Below are 15,043 nucleotides of genomic sequence, written 5' to 3' on the forward strand. Positions count from 1 at the left end.
AGCTCTCTGGTGGCCTGCTTGTACGTCCCAGCATGCAGTTTAGGATTCTGTAGCGGTACTGAGTCCCAATCAGGACTTCAAAACAAAACTATGGGGTGCTCCTTTTAACAGGCTGCATGTCTCATGTTCCCAGGATGGAGGAACCTGAGGCCCTCTGGATGCTGCTGAACTACAACTCCCACCAGCCACAGCAAGCATGCACAATGGCCAAGGATAATGGGAGTTGTAGTTCAGCAACATCCGGAAAGCCAAAGGTTCACACCTGAACAAAGTGTTATGCAACAATGTTCTGCTACACATCCACACACACCGTCCCACAAAGCATCCTTATCCATGTTGAAATGTTTACACTGGGGCCCCGCTTATACGGCGGGTTCCATTCCGGACCCCCGCCATAAAGCGGAAAACACCGTAAAGTGGAACCCCATTGACTTTAATGGGCCTCGTCACGCAAAAATGATGCAAAAACGTCGCAAAAGAGAAAAAAATAGCTTTTAAATTAAAAACAAAAGCCGCTGCATTAGTGGAACACGTTAAAGCGGAACGCCGTAAAGCGGGGCCCTACTGTATCAGGCTTTCTAAATACCAATCATGACCTCTAAAACATCTCATGTGAGGAAAAACAGCATATTTTAACAGTGGCAAGCAGAGAAATCCATTCCTATTGTTCGTGCACAGTCATTCCAAATCTTTAAGGACTCACACCAGTTACCAAAAATGCATAAAGATAATTCCCTTTTTTATTATGATGATGATAATGATGAAGGCCTCTTTGCCAAAGGCAGTACCACAGTGAACATGTTACAGTAGAAGCACCTGAGCAGGAAGGAATTCAAGGGGTCTGGGAAGTCCCTTTACAAGAGATACTGAAAGAAAGGAATGTTTCCTATTATAGTCAGTGGGCACTTACAATACTGCAGGAGTAATTAATACACAGAGAGGGGACAAGGGTGGAGATGAGGAAAGGGTCGCTCCAGTGCAATTGGACTCAGTGTTTCTAAAGAGGCAAATAGTGCTGTGAGATATACAGTATATATGTGTGTGCGTGCAATACATCTAGAGAACTTACACGTGAAAGCAAACAAGATCACATTCACTTCCAAAATGACTGACAAGGACAAAGAAAGTGGCTGCCAAGGGGAACATCACCCAAGCGTCACCTTTCTGGCTTTCGCCCATCACTGCTCCCAAAGAGGGAACCAGGAGGAGCAGATGGCCAGCCTGGTGGCGTCTCATATCGTTTGTACATTCCCACCCCCCAAGATCCTTCTAGGACACCAAAAGTTAGCCTTTGCTCACCACTGTCAGCTACCACAGAGAGGCTACAAACAAGAGCTCTGTGCATGCCATGGTTTTGCTCAAGTATTGGAGTGCAAAATGTGGCACGCTGGGGAGGGGGCAGTATTCAGCTTCCTGAGAATCTCTGTTTTTGTTAGAGAGAGAGAGAGAGAGAGAGAGAGAGCAAGCTTCTAGCCCTACATGGGCAATGCCTGGTAAAAATCACAGCGGGTTGGGGGTAGGACAAATTATCCAGTGGCCATAGCACAGGCTTCAGTGCCTGCATGGCTCCACTCTCTCTCCAGGGCTAGCAAAAGCTAGAAGTATGAAGAAGAATAAGAACTGCAAAATAACAGAAGGTATTTAAAATCCATTTGCACAGTTGATGTTGGCCACAGAATCCATCTTTGCTCGGTGCAGAATTGAGGGAAATTGTTCAAAAGCAACACAGACAGATATCCCTGGCTTAATAAGTACCATGTCACATACTGCATACCCTGAAAAGACTTCCAAGAAAACTCTGAGCACATTTTAAGAGCCTTTTTCTGGAGTAGGCCCTGATTCAGGAGCCTACAAAAAAAAAGTTTTTGAAAAGTGGGAATCATCGGAAAAGAAGTACCTCTCTCCATCCTGTACCTCGCTTGCCACAATCATGGAAAAAGTACCTTGAAAAGGTAGATATGCTACAGTTTTAGACAGAGTACCTTGCCCTACCAGCTCTCCTGTTGCTCAGGCAGATCAGAAAACAGATCTCTCGTATGGCCAGGTAGCCGGTTTCGTAAAGTGCTAGTTCCCGCCTTTCAAAATGTAGCAAAGGTAGATCGAGTACCGACAACATTCAGGCTAAGCAGAACTAGGAAAGAGGGCACTGTGAAGTGTGCTGCAGAAGGGAAATGTCTAAGGTGGGAGATTTAATTTCTTCCTGGAATAAGGAGGACTCTGCCTCTCCCCCCCCTCCCCCCAAATGGCAAATCTCTGATCAAGAGTGATTCCAGAATTCCATAAGCTGGGAAGATTCATGCCTTGGTTTAGGAGTGAGCAGATCCACCCAGCTGAGGAGTACAAAGCCTCAGGCCCTGGGGCCAAATGCGACACTCCAAGCCCCTATTTGGCCCTCGAGACTCTCTTCCAGGACATGCCCCTCGAGCGTTCTTGCCTGGTTGGAATGAGTCTTTGAACTGTGGCAATGTCTCTTGCTGAACAGGAAGGAGGATGGAGAGATGTGCGGGGTATGTAAAAACCTCTAGCTTTGCTTGCCTAGGATGTAACCTCAGCCTGTACAAAGGTAAGAGTGACAGCCTTTCATTGGGCCTGGCCTACTGCTACAATGCAGCCCCCAAGAGGTTGCCTACAAGGAACTGCAGCCCTCGAGTGAAAAAGGTTCCCCATCCCTGATCCAGCTGGACAGAGAGAAAAACAGGAGGGTGGACTCAATGGAGCCTTAATCTGACCCACTGAGACTCTCAGTCAAAGCTCAATGGATGCTGGACGCAATGAGGATGCTGAGTGCGTAGCCCAGGATGCTGCACGCGGCGGAAGCTCAGTCTGACCCACCAAGCTTCCTCAAAGCTCTTCGCTGTGACTGAGAAAAAGGCTCAGAAGGAGAGATATTGTCGGGACTCTCAACTGCTACATCCAGCAAGGCCAATGTAAAGGGATGGCGGGAGTAGTAGTCTATCAGCACCTGGAGGGCACCACATTGCTACCCCTGGAGCCGTAGATGGGGGGGGGTGGACTGCTAACCATAGGGTTTCTGCCTCTTTCACTTCAAACCCAAATCCCACAGTGGCAACAGTCAGACTTCAACCCACTGAACAAGTTTCCCAAATGCCGTTAATTTGCATAAAACAGGCCAACTGCATGACTGAGGCGACCTCACCACAGGATTAACAAGACCTCGACCAAATGGTCCGTTGGTAAAGCGGCAGATTTTGCCTGTGGGAGCAGGGCGTCTGCACAGCTGCTCATCATCACATGTAGATCCCGGGATATAGTCTCTATAAAGTACAATCCAGGATCTAGAGAAGGCAGGCTTCTCTTTCTTTTAAAGTAACGTTCTAGCACCATGGTTGCAGGTGCTGGCTTTAGATGCAAGAAGGCCACACAGGGGGCTGGGAGTCAGTGGTTCAGCTCTGTTCCTCCTTCGTAGTGTTCCATTTTCAGTCCTTGTGACCCTAAGTCCTTGTCCCCCAACGTGTTCCCAAGTCCCTGACTAAACATCTCGGAGGAAATCATTCGAAATCTGAGAGATCCCAAATGTTGCCGCTGGAAGAAAGCAATTCAAATACACCACATGTCCATTAAAAGAAACTGGATTTTTTGATCTCAGAATTAGGATTCTAAATATGCACAGGGTGCTCAGGTTGGAGGATTGAAAACCCGCCACAGGCTAGCACCCTCCTTTCTGGGTTTGCAATAATATTGGTTCGCAGCAATTTGGTTCACTGTGATACCTAAACAAGACAATCTGTGGTCATCACTAATCTCTAAAACAATGATTTGAAACTGTTGTTGGAACTGGATTTGCAGGCTAGCGCTAAGCAGTTTGCTCAGTTTCGGTGTCACAGGAAACAACGGTTACAGCAAACTAGACACGGAGGAGCAAATTGGCACCCAAGAGAAGAGGAGGAAAGCCTGCAGCACGTTCCTGATCTGGTTTGAAGGATCATCCAAAACAAGCAGTATGCGCCCCGCACAGATCCTGACTACATACATGCTAGAAAGAGGTAGCCATTACTGCTCTATATGGGTGAAATCATAGCAGAAGTTTAAGTTGCTGGGAGGCTTTGGGACAACTGGTGGGGCATCTGGGATGGGAATGTTCTCCAGATCCAGCAACCTCAGTTTGAGCTCCATAGACAGCAAGATATCCAGGTCGCTCCGCATCCGCTCACTCACCGTCTCTCGGCCCAGGAGCACATTCAACCCGTCGGTCCATAAGCAGAACTGAACAACAAGGAAAAAGGTTGTTCATTAGTCCCATCAGCGATTCTTAAGCTGCAACCTGTGCACTGATGGGGGAGCCGACACAACAACTTTTTGATGGGAGGAAAGGCTGGGCTAGATAGGTCAGATCAAACAGGGCTCTTACGTTCTTAGTGTGCCATTGCCACATTGCTACAAACAAGGAAACCAATAACTCCTTCTAATTCTGATGTTAAGGTGCGAGAGCTGTTGCTTATGCAGCCAAAATAGCACCATTCATGCACAAGACGGAAGTATCAGCACACTTGGGGGAATCCCCGAGGTTTGCAGAAGTACACAAAAACTCGGGGGGGGGGGAGCTCATAAGTGGAGAGGGCCCCCCAAAGAGCCTGATGATAACTGAGCATCCACCCCAGACTGCTGCTGGGCGAGACTGTGCTGGGACCATCAAGGGGCACGCTTTTCCACCTGCTTCACCCCCTCACCTCTGCCCTCAGTGACATTTTTCTGGGGACTGTCCTTTACTAGGAAATGAATGCCTTTGGATAGCTGTTGATGCTTTTTAGAAATACTATCATTTTGTTAGTTTGATTTTTTGTAAATTGTATTGTTTTTATTTGTATTTGTTTTTTATTTGTGTGTAAGCCGCCTTGGGGCCTTTTTTGGCCAAAAGGCGGCCTAGAAATAAAACATAACACTTAAGGATACCCCAGCAGCAGAGCATCTGCTCTACATGCAGAAGGCCCCAGGTTCAAAGTCTGGTATCTCCAGTTAAGGCCGAGAAAGAACCCTACCTAAAATCCCGGAGAGCCGCAGCCAGTGAGTGCAGACGTACTGAGCTGGATGGATCAACGTTCCGTCTCAGTGTAAGGCAACTTGCTATGTTTGTATGAGCATGTTGAGCAGTTATAAAATGCTGTCTGACTGTTGAGGGGGAGGAATAGGTGGGAGGGGAGGTGAAACCGGGGACTGTAGAGAGCATGACTGGGTGGAATTGCAAAGGTGAGCACTCCACACTGTAACATTTTATTGCAGGTTCCACTCATTCTTCTCGACTGGCTTATCTACATATGAAAAAAGGCAAATATCCCACTTTGTTAAGACGCAAGGGAGGTCACTGATTCATAGGGTCACCATAAGTTGTAGTCGACTTGGAGGCACATAACAACAACAAAATAAGACAGAAGGGTTCCTCTGCAGCTAATTGCTACTCACTTCGTAGTGTGTAGGAGCAATGAAATTGAGGTGCTCCCCAACATCATAGCTGATTGAAAAGGCGAGGTCCAGGAGATCCTGGAGGGAAGAGAGAAACAGGAAGAGAAGCCAGTTGTTTTCAGCAACAAGCAGTACCATCAGAGCAGGACATTGGGGCAGACGTCCAGGGCCCCACTCAGCAGAATCTAATTCTTTATTATCTATTCCACCCTTCCAAAGGAGCCTAACAGCAAAAAGTTAAAACAATACAATTTTTAAAATATAAAATAAAAACATATTTAAAACATTTAAAAACAATTTTAAAAACATCTATAACATTTAAAAACACATTTAGAGCATCTAAAAACATTTAAAAGCAATCATGCACCCTCATAGTTACTAATGTCTAGGTTGCCACAGCCAGTGTCAGCCATCAAATGCTTTGGGTAAACAGGAATGTTTTTAAATTTCTTCTGAAAGTGAATAATGAGGGAGATAGACACACCTTGCCAGGGAAGGCATTCCACAAAGGAGTAATCACCACCAAGAAGGCCCTGTCGTGCTTCAGCACAACCCCTGCAGCACCACCAACATGACCTTTCCTGTTTACCATAGAAGCTGAGATAGTGGGCAACAGGATTTCCCAAAAGCAGCCAGGTTGGCTTGCCACATTCTGAAGAGCCTTCCCTATGTGGGGAGGGCAACCACTACCACGGCCCTCTTCTGCATCCCGGCCAGAAGAGCCTCCCTGCTCCACAATTCTCAATGAGCGGTCAGTGATGGAAGAGTTGCTTTTATTTGTTACTGGCTTTGTTACTGTTGTGAGCAGCTCTGAGCTCACCTTGGTTGAAACAGTGGCATACAAATATTAAAATCCAATTAAATGTTGTACTCAAAGCAATGGTAGGCTGTGCCTTGTAAGGAGAAGCAACATTAAGGAGAGGAAGCAGCACACAGACAGGCACACAATGCCTCTACTGACATAGCTCAGGTGGGGGGAATCTTGGACCCTCCAGATGTTGCTGAACTACAACTCCCATCAGCCCCAGCAAGCCTGGCCAATGGCCAGGTTTGCTGGGGCTGATGGGAGTTGTAGTTCAGCAACATCTGGAGAGCCAAAGGTTCCCCCATCCCTGACATAGGTGAAGGCACAGGAATGGAAGCAGACCCACCTTATTCTGCTTCCCAGAGCTCTTCTCCTTGGTGTGAGGGCAATCCCGGCCCACAAGCAGCACTTTCATGTCTGCCACAGGAACTGCGGACAAAGACACACAGATTAATGCTCCTCTGGCTGACAAGAATAGACATGCCCAGCCTGAATCGGGAGAACCACAGGATTCAAGAGCAGGGAGAAGTGTTTCAAAGTAACATATGCTCAATCTAAGAGGTAATTATGTATTAAGTTCTTAACTCTCCCACATGCAGGGTTCCTTCAGGCCACTGGTGCGGAACCTGTGGCCCTCCAGAGGTTGTTGGACTCCAACTCCCCTCAGTGTGGCCAATGGTGAGGGAAGATGAGAAGTGTAGTCCAACAATCTCTGGAAGGCCACAGGTTCTCCAGCCCTGGTCTGAAATGATCTAACTGTACCATTGTTAGTGTTCTTTGGGGATTCTCGCTTCTTGTTCTCTCATTGGTCACTACTACCAAGGCCCTCTTCTGCATCCCAGCCAGGCACTGAAGAGAGCCTCGCTGCTCCACAATTCTTAATGAGCAGTCAGCTGTTATTTGTTACTAACTGTTGTTGTTGCTGTTGTGAGCGGCTCACCTCCTTTTCTCCTTAGCTCTTATAACTTGTGTCACAGAGAAAGCAAAAGAACGTAAGAAGAGCCCAGATGGATCGGGCCAACAGCTCATCAAGTCCAGTGGCCTGTGGGGAACCCGCAAGGGCCTCTGCACAAGGGCACTCTCCTCTCCTGCAGTTTCCAGCAACTGGTATTCAGAAGCAGGCTACCTCCAGCTATGAAGGGAAAGTAGCCGCTGATAGCATTATCCTCCATGAATTTGTCTAAGCCTCTTTTAAAGTGGTATTATGTTCTGATGTCAACATATTGATGTAAGAACTAGTAGACACTGTCTAATTGTTAGGAATTTATTAGGAAAGTGTGATTTGTTACTGTATTTTCATTGGAAGTTGTAACTGTTGCTTTGTAATAAAGTTATTACCTCGTTATTTAATTTTTGTAAATTGTATTGTTTTTATTGATATGTATTTCTATATTTGTGTTTATTTTTGTAAGCCGCCTTGAGGGCCTTTTGGCCAAAAGGCGAGATAGAAATAAACTATAAAATAATGACAACAACAATAAAAGGCATCCAAGTTGGTGGCCATCACTGTCTCCTGTGGGAGCAAGTTCCATAACTGAACTATGCACTGGGTGAAGAAGTACTTTCTTTTTGTCTGTCCTGAATCTTCCAACAAGCGAACAGTCTTGGAAGTCAATAATGAAAGTTGAACATGTACATCTTTTAAAACAAACCAACAGGACAGACTTGTATACCTTTCTCCTGCAGGCTTTCTATCGGCAGACTTTCTACGCCTTCTTCGACATCTCCATAGTGCAGAAATTTGTGGTTGGGAGAAAGACGACAGAACCAGAGCTTATCTGATAAAGAGTAAAGAAGTCACAGAGATTATGAGCACAAGAGCTCATCCTGCAGTAAATCCAGTATTATTTATTTCATTTGTTAGTCACCTAATACCAAGCAGTCTCTAGTTGACGTAACAGATTAAAAAATCATACAGACATTTAAAACAAGAATCACAGATAAAAGCACATGCAATCAATAAAATCAAAACTTCTTCAATACAGTAAAAGCCAAACACAGACGTATATAATAGCCAAGAAAAACTTAGAAGCCCACCAAATAACAAAAAGAATTGAGACAGCACACATCAAGGGCCAAAGGGTGAAGAGAAAGGTCTTTGCCTGGTGCCTAAAGATGGATAGAGATGGTGCCAGGTGTGTCTCGCTGCTGGTGCTGGCCTTGAAGTGTTCCCAAGGGGGCACGGCAGAAGCTGAAGCCGCTCCCCAACTTTGGCGCACCTTTGCACTTTCTTGCAAGTAAGAGAGACAAGCAACCTGCAACTGCAGATCTCTCAGAACAGACCTTCTCAAATAAACAACTACCCTAAAACACCCAAGTGCATTGGTCTCCTCCCTGCTGCACTCCAGTGAAGAACATGTCTTGCAGCCTTGTTACTTACCCTGTCTCCGCCGGCTGCTAATTTTGCGGAAAAGGGTTCCTTCACAGAGGTGCAGGAGTCTCTGCTGCTGGATCAGTTTGAGAAGCTCAGGTTTCAGGCGCTCTCTCAGTTCCCTGGGACAAAAGTACGATGGAACAAAGAATACCACTACCTAATAACACAGAGGCCAGCTGACCTGCCGGCAGCCCTCCAGCCCTGTTCTCCACCGTTGCTGCTGGCAGGACAGAATATTTTCGCTCTTCCAACGTGCTCTGGAAACAGAACGAGGATCCTCTTTTACCCCCATCCTATTCCAACAGTGAACTGGCATACCCCTTTCCCCTGATTTACTGCTGCTCTCTAGAAAAGATCCAAGAAATGCAGTGGGTTGTATCAAAAGTAAATCCTACGCAAGTCAGTCATGGTCATTAATTTCAGTAGGTCTACTCTGAGTAGAACTAACATTGGAGACAACCCAGGATTACAAACAGCAAGCATGGCGAACCATTGGCCCTCCAGATGCTGCTGGACTCCAGCTCATACCATCCTTGACAGTTGGCGATGCTGGCTGGGACTGATCAGAGTTGGAGTCCAACAACATCTGGAGGGCCACAGCTTCTGCATCCCTGACATAAGGATATTCACAGCGTAAGAGGTTGGAGTCAAAGCTGGCCCTGCTATAAAGCAGAATCTGGCAGATTTGGGGCACCATTAAAAAGGACAGTAAATTGTAAGCAATTTATTATTTTTCCAAAGTTAATCTCGGAAGGGAGCCTATTTGGATTTTCAGTCTCAGGTGTCAAAAGCATCCTCCTGGTTGGAACAGATGGTCCACCCTGTTCTTTTCAGTCCGTCATCTCTGACATAACACTGTATACCATGTCAAGTGCTTCACTCTCACAAATAATCGCATAATGGGATTGTAATTATTAAAATTCCTTTACAGATGGACAAACTGTATACAGTTGTATTTTGTGACCCAACCTCAGTTCATCAGGTGAAAAAAAGGCAAGGTATCAAGTCTTTTAAAGGCTTCTTTGTGGTGAATGAGGCATCCATAAAGGAAATGGTTAGGCCTTGCTGTTGCTGCCCAAGGAGGCAAAGGAAGTTTGCATATGTGTGTGTGAGTGTGCTGTGTGGGTGTACTGTTTGTATATGTGTGTGTATGGGGGGTTAAGTGTTATGTGGGTGAAAGAGTGTGTATATGTAGAGTTACCAGCACCATTTTGGCCACGCCCACCAATACACATCCCAATTTAGGGCAGAGGTGGGGAACCTGTGGCCCTCCAGATATTATGGACCACAACTCCCATAATCTTTGACCACTGGGTAAGCTAGCAAGGGGTGATGGGAGTTGTAGTCCAACAACATCTGGAAGGCCACAGGTTCCCCACCCCTGAATTAGGGCTTTATAGATCAGAATCAGAACTGAAGGGGTCCTTGTATACCATCTAGTCCAACCTGGATTTCTTGATCAGGAAATCCAGAGCAAGAGTTAGAATTGCTACCTTCAAGTATATATCCAAAAGCACAATGAACAACAGATATACCAAAAACATAGACTGTTATATGGCGCTACAGACATTTTATGCATAGCAAGGTGTCCTTACAGGACTGGCGCAGCTAGAATCTCCTCCTGGTGCATCCGTTCCGTCTGACGCAGACGTAGGATCTCACTGTAGTTGAGCGTATTCACTCGGCTCTTGAAGAGCTCCAGCGAAGTGGGTCTTAAGGCCAGGGTTCTGGTGATCTGCTCCCGAACCACTTGCATCACCTGTAGGGGCCACAGGCAGACAGATGGGCAAGGTACCCTATAATCATCAAATGCTCCAAATGCCCCACCACCATCTCTCCCTTGCAAGCTCCCCCAAGCATCCTTGTACACGAGGCCAATCAGAGGGGTAGGCAGGAGGGCCATTTGGCCCAGGATGTCAAGCTCAAAGGGGGCCTCAGATTTAGACACTTGTTAATTTCGGGTGCATTTGATAAGTTTCGGAACCTGTTTTTATGCGCATCGGACCAAACTGTGACACACTCTCTCAGGTTAGAGCTGCAAATTGAAGCAAAGGAGAGAGATGTGATTTGGCAAAAGGCATAATTCTTTTGTTCTTAACTGATAATAGGTTTTGTCACATACTTAACATCAACTGTGACATTGCACAAAGGTGAGATTTCTTCCTCAGTGATCAGTGCATTTGCACAGAAAAAACTCTAGAAAATCAACTGTTAAATTTTAAAAAAAATCTAACTTGTGGGAGGGGGGCTACCTTATTTTGGTCTTGCGTGTCATCATTTTTTTCTTTTCATTATGGCCAGGAAGTGGCCTGTGCCTTTGAGAGGGGCTGCTCTTACCACAAGTGCTCAAGTAATCGAAGAAAGGCTACTGGGGCTCTTAATGAAATCCATGCATACCATCACCCCTGACTCCCCTCCATTTCGGGCCACATCATACCAAAATTGGAGCTGTCCAAAAGCCATCGCTAATGGGGCCAAGCCCCCCTTGGGCCTCCATATAATAAGAGAACAGTGTGGTTTTACCACCTGCAGCCTTAATTTGTCCACTGTGTGTTCATGTGTGTGTGTAGTGAAGCTTACTGGGGCCACGTTCACACCAGAAATTTATTCCACTATTATTCCACTTTAAACAGTCATGGCTTCCCTCAAAGAATCCTGGGAAGTGTAGTTTATGAAGGGTGTTGAAAGCTGTTAAAAGACTCCTGTTCCCCTCACAGAGCTACAATTCTCAAGAGTTTTCTGGAAAGAGGAAATGACTGTTAAACCATTATGGCAAATTGTAGCTCTGTGAGGGGAATAGGGGTCTCCTCAGCACCCTTCACAAATTACACTTCCCAGGATTCTTGGGGGAAGCCATGACTGTTTAAAGTGGAATAATATTGGAATAAATGTCTGGTGTGAATGTGGCCTGGGTGACTGCACACCAGTCACTCATAAGTGAGGAAGATAAAATGGGGCCAAGGGAAAACTGTGAATACTACCCTGTTGGCACCCCGTAGATTAGAGTAAGCCCAGACAACCAGAGCTTGTGGTTCTTTTTTCCTCCTCTGGAAGTCTGCTTTAATTTGCACTTACACATATAAATCAGCACTTGCCAATTAGTGCAATGGGCCTGGGCCCCAAGTCTTTTTTAAGTCTCCTGCAGCTGGGCCTCACCTTGTCAAAGTCTTCCTGTGTCGCACGCATCTCCTTCCACGTCTTGTTCAACAGCTGAATGCAGATGCAGAAGAGCTCCTCAAAAAAATATTCTTGGCCAAAGAACATGGGGTAGAAGGCCTGGGCTGTTTCAGAGCCTGTTGTAACACAGCAACACAGTCCCTAGGTGTTTTGGGGTGTTGTTTTTTTACTTCTCCTTCCTTTCATTTCTGCACCTCCAAATATGAAAGTTGATCAAGAACTTCCTTGGGGAAGGGCCACAGCTCACTGACAGAGCATCTGTGTGGCATGCAGAAGGTTCCAGGTTCAATCCCCAGCATCTCCAGGTAGGAGTGGGACAGATTCTGTGTCTGAAACCCTGCAGAGCTGCTGCCAGTCAGTGTAGACAATACTGAGCTAGATGGACTAATGGTCTGACTCAGTACAACACAGCTTCCTATGTTCATATGGAGATCCACTCTTCCAATCTTCCCATCTCTCTCAGAGCTCTTACAAAACAAGATGGGAGTGTCCTAAAGCGGAGCGGGGAGCAGCCTGGTGTCCTCCAGATACTGTTGCACGCAGAGTCCCATCAGCCCCAGCCACCATGGCCCAATGGTCAGAGATGATGGGAGTTGGAGTCCAACAACATCTGGAGAGCCAAAGGTTCCTCCCCACTTCAATAAAGGCTGTAGCAGTTGGGGGGGGGAGGGAGGTCTCTCTCTTTGTTCCCAGGGAGCCGGATTTTAAAACGCCCATGTCCATTTTCCACAACTGGACACCACTATAAATCTCACCCCCATCTAGGAGGACTTATTTGGTCACAGTTATGCCCCTTTGTTTTTTCATCACTTCTGTTTTGTAGGCCTCAAGTGGCAGCCTCCAGATTGTTCCCTTCTCAGCTCTCCCACAGCAGGAGTGAGCAGACTTCAAATTTGTGGGATTTACTCTGTTTTTCCTCTGGAACCCTGAGTTCTACCAACCAGAGGAAGGTGGCAAAAGACTGACTCAAGCAAGAGGACATAAGGCCAAGAACTATGGTGCCGCCAAGCACATGCCCAGCCCAGCCCAAGAATTTGTGATCAGAACCACAACTACACTCACGCATCTTTCCACACAAAACGGAGAGAAAGCATTTCAGTTATTACTGCTGTTAGACAATTGGGAGTCACAAAGCCTTGCCAATCTACCGCAAAACACCCAGTGATCTACCAGTAGATCCCAATCTACCTTCTGTCCTAAAGTGCCAACCCTTACTGCATACGACACCCCGTACTGCAGGGATGAGGACCCTATTTCCTATGAAAGGTTGTCAGTGCATGGGACAGTCAGTTGGGAGACTGCCAGTTGGTGGGTGAAGCCAGAACCAAAAGTGGGCAGAGTTTGTAACACGGCACAGCTTGCTCACTCTGGGAGACCCCGTATGAAAGTGGCCCACAGGGTTCCCACCTGTTAGGGGTCAGCCTTCCCCAGAACTGGAACCCAGGATTTTCCTGGAGGAACAGCAGGACCCCGCAGATCTTCTCGTCACCAATGACCCTGAGCCAGCCATTGCATTCAGACATCCCTGTCCAGTACTGGAGGTCTCCCCAGGAGTTGCCTCGCTTCCTAGCCAGGTCTCAGACCACACCCCCTACGTCAACCCCAAGGCCACCAAAGCAAAGCTGTGGAATTCCTTCCTCACAGAGGCGCATCTGGCACCTTCACTGTATACTGAAGACACACCTCTTTATCCCAGCCTTTGCCACCTGATATATATCTGTTTTAGGAACCACCCTATTCTTCTGGTAGTAAATGTTTTAACGGATATTATTTAATTATTTCATTTACAAATCACTTCCCAAGAGGCATCCTGAAGCAATTTTCAATAAAAACATAATATACAAGAGTTATATATATATAAAGACAGTTAAAACAGTTGCATATAGAAAAACAATTAAAATATATAAACAGTTTAACAACAGAACATACATAAAATTAATTCATCAATATTATGTTTTAAAATAAAAGATCAATATTACTATTACTACTACTACTACCTCTACTACTACTACTAATGTATATTTATATAATTGTAACCCATCTTTATGGAAAAGGGCAGATTTAAAAAATCCAATTATTAATAACAACAAGCCATATAGGAGCTCCACAGCTGCCAATGAAATGCCCAGGCACATGTGAGAACCTGGATGAGGGCCTGGCTGATAACCAAGAAAGGGTGAAGCTGCCAACTCCTATAATAAACCTTAGCCTGAGCTGCTTCACTGCTGAAATAGTGCCATTGGCATCCAGGGCAGGAGAGGGGGATGGAAGAGGGAGTTCCACCATCCCCAGATGAACCACAATCCCCTGACGCCCAGCTTTTATTTAAAAATAATAATACATTTCGAGTATTTGTAGAACTTGAGATATGAGGCAAGATGTACAGACAATATACTGGATTTTTTTGGTGGGAAACAAGCCTGGGGAAAATGGACACCACCAGCAGCCCTACCAGCTCATAAAAAGGCGTCAACAACAGACTGTGAGTGAGCAGAGAGACTGCAGTACCAAGGCATTCTGGGTCAGAGAGAGAGGAGAGAGAGAGAGAGGAGAGAGAGAGAGAGAGAAGAGAAGTACTCACAAGGCTCCCCCACGTGAAGGATCTCACAAAGCATGAAAGAGAGCTGGATGCTACTCCGGGCAAACGGGCACTCGTGTTTATCTTCTCGGCTGCTGTTTTCAAGAATGAACTGAGAGGAAAAGGGACAATGTCATAGCCTCCTTGGGCCCATAAGAGTCTCAGAAGAACACGCAGGGAGGCAGCAAACCCGGTAGGTTATGGATGGATACTAGGCCTTGGTGGTGGTGGCATCCCTGCCTGTTGCCCAGGTGGCATCAACCTGCGACAAGGCCTTTAGTTATGGTTCCCCGTTTGTGGAATGCCCTCCCCAGTGAGATGCACCTGCCTCCCACATTACTGATTTTCAGGAGAAATTTTAAAATATTCCTGTTTACCCAAGCGTTTGATGGCTGAGATATATTGGCAATGGCAACTGTGAAATTAAGAACTATGAGGGTAGGCAATTGCTGTTAAATGCTTTTAGATGTTCTAAATACTGTAGTTTTAGATGGTTTTTAATTGTTCTGAATATGTTCTTACTCAATTTTAACTTGTATTGTTTTAACTTTTTGCTATTTGCTACCGTGGGCTGCTTTGAGAGGAAGGGTGACATTGAAATGCATGATGGTGGCAGTGGTGGGGATGATGCCATCCACATATATGTCTCAAGGCAATATAATAAAAACAGCTACAACAGTTGAAAAAATAA

The 15,043-nt window shown here is 46.0% G+C and overlaps 1 protein-coding gene across 3 annotated transcripts in view; it reads right to left on the minus strand.

The window, feature by feature from the left end:
• Positions 1–718: 718 nt before the first annotated feature.
• ELMO3 (engulfment and cell motility 3) overlaps positions 719–15,043 on the minus strand; it is a 36,116-nt gene continuing 21,791 nt past the window's right edge. For 2 of the 3 annotated variants that reach the window (XM_061593868.1, XM_061593871.1), the window contains exons 14-21: positions 14,356–14,464; positions 11,754–11,890; positions 10,193–10,356; positions 8,604–8,716; positions 7,897–8,001; positions 6,570–6,652; positions 5,419–5,496; positions 3,575–4,224 (exon numbers count right to left, since the gene is read on the minus strand). In XM_061593868.1, the coding sequence (XP_061449852.1) occupies positions 4,012–4,224; positions 5,419–5,496; positions 6,570–6,652; positions 7,897–8,001; positions 8,604–8,716; positions 10,193–10,356; positions 11,754–11,890; positions 14,356–14,464 (1,002 nt within the window). In that variant the 3' untranslated portion in view covers positions 3,575–4,011. Of the gene's footprint in view, positions 3,544–3,574; positions 4,225–5,418; positions 5,497–6,569; positions 6,653–7,896; positions 8,002–8,603; positions 8,717–10,192; positions 10,357–11,753; positions 11,891–14,355; positions 14,465–15,043 lie in introns of those variants that run through there. The other variant, XM_061593869.1, reaches the window with a different exon arrangement.

Source organism: Rhineura floridana, chromosome 13 (assembly GCF_030035675.1).
Source record: "Rhineura floridana isolate rRhiFlo1 chromosome 13, rRhiFlo1.hap2, whole genome shotgun sequence".
NCBI lineage: Eukaryota > Metazoa > Chordata > Lepidosauria > Squamata > Rhineuridae > Rhineura > Rhineura floridana.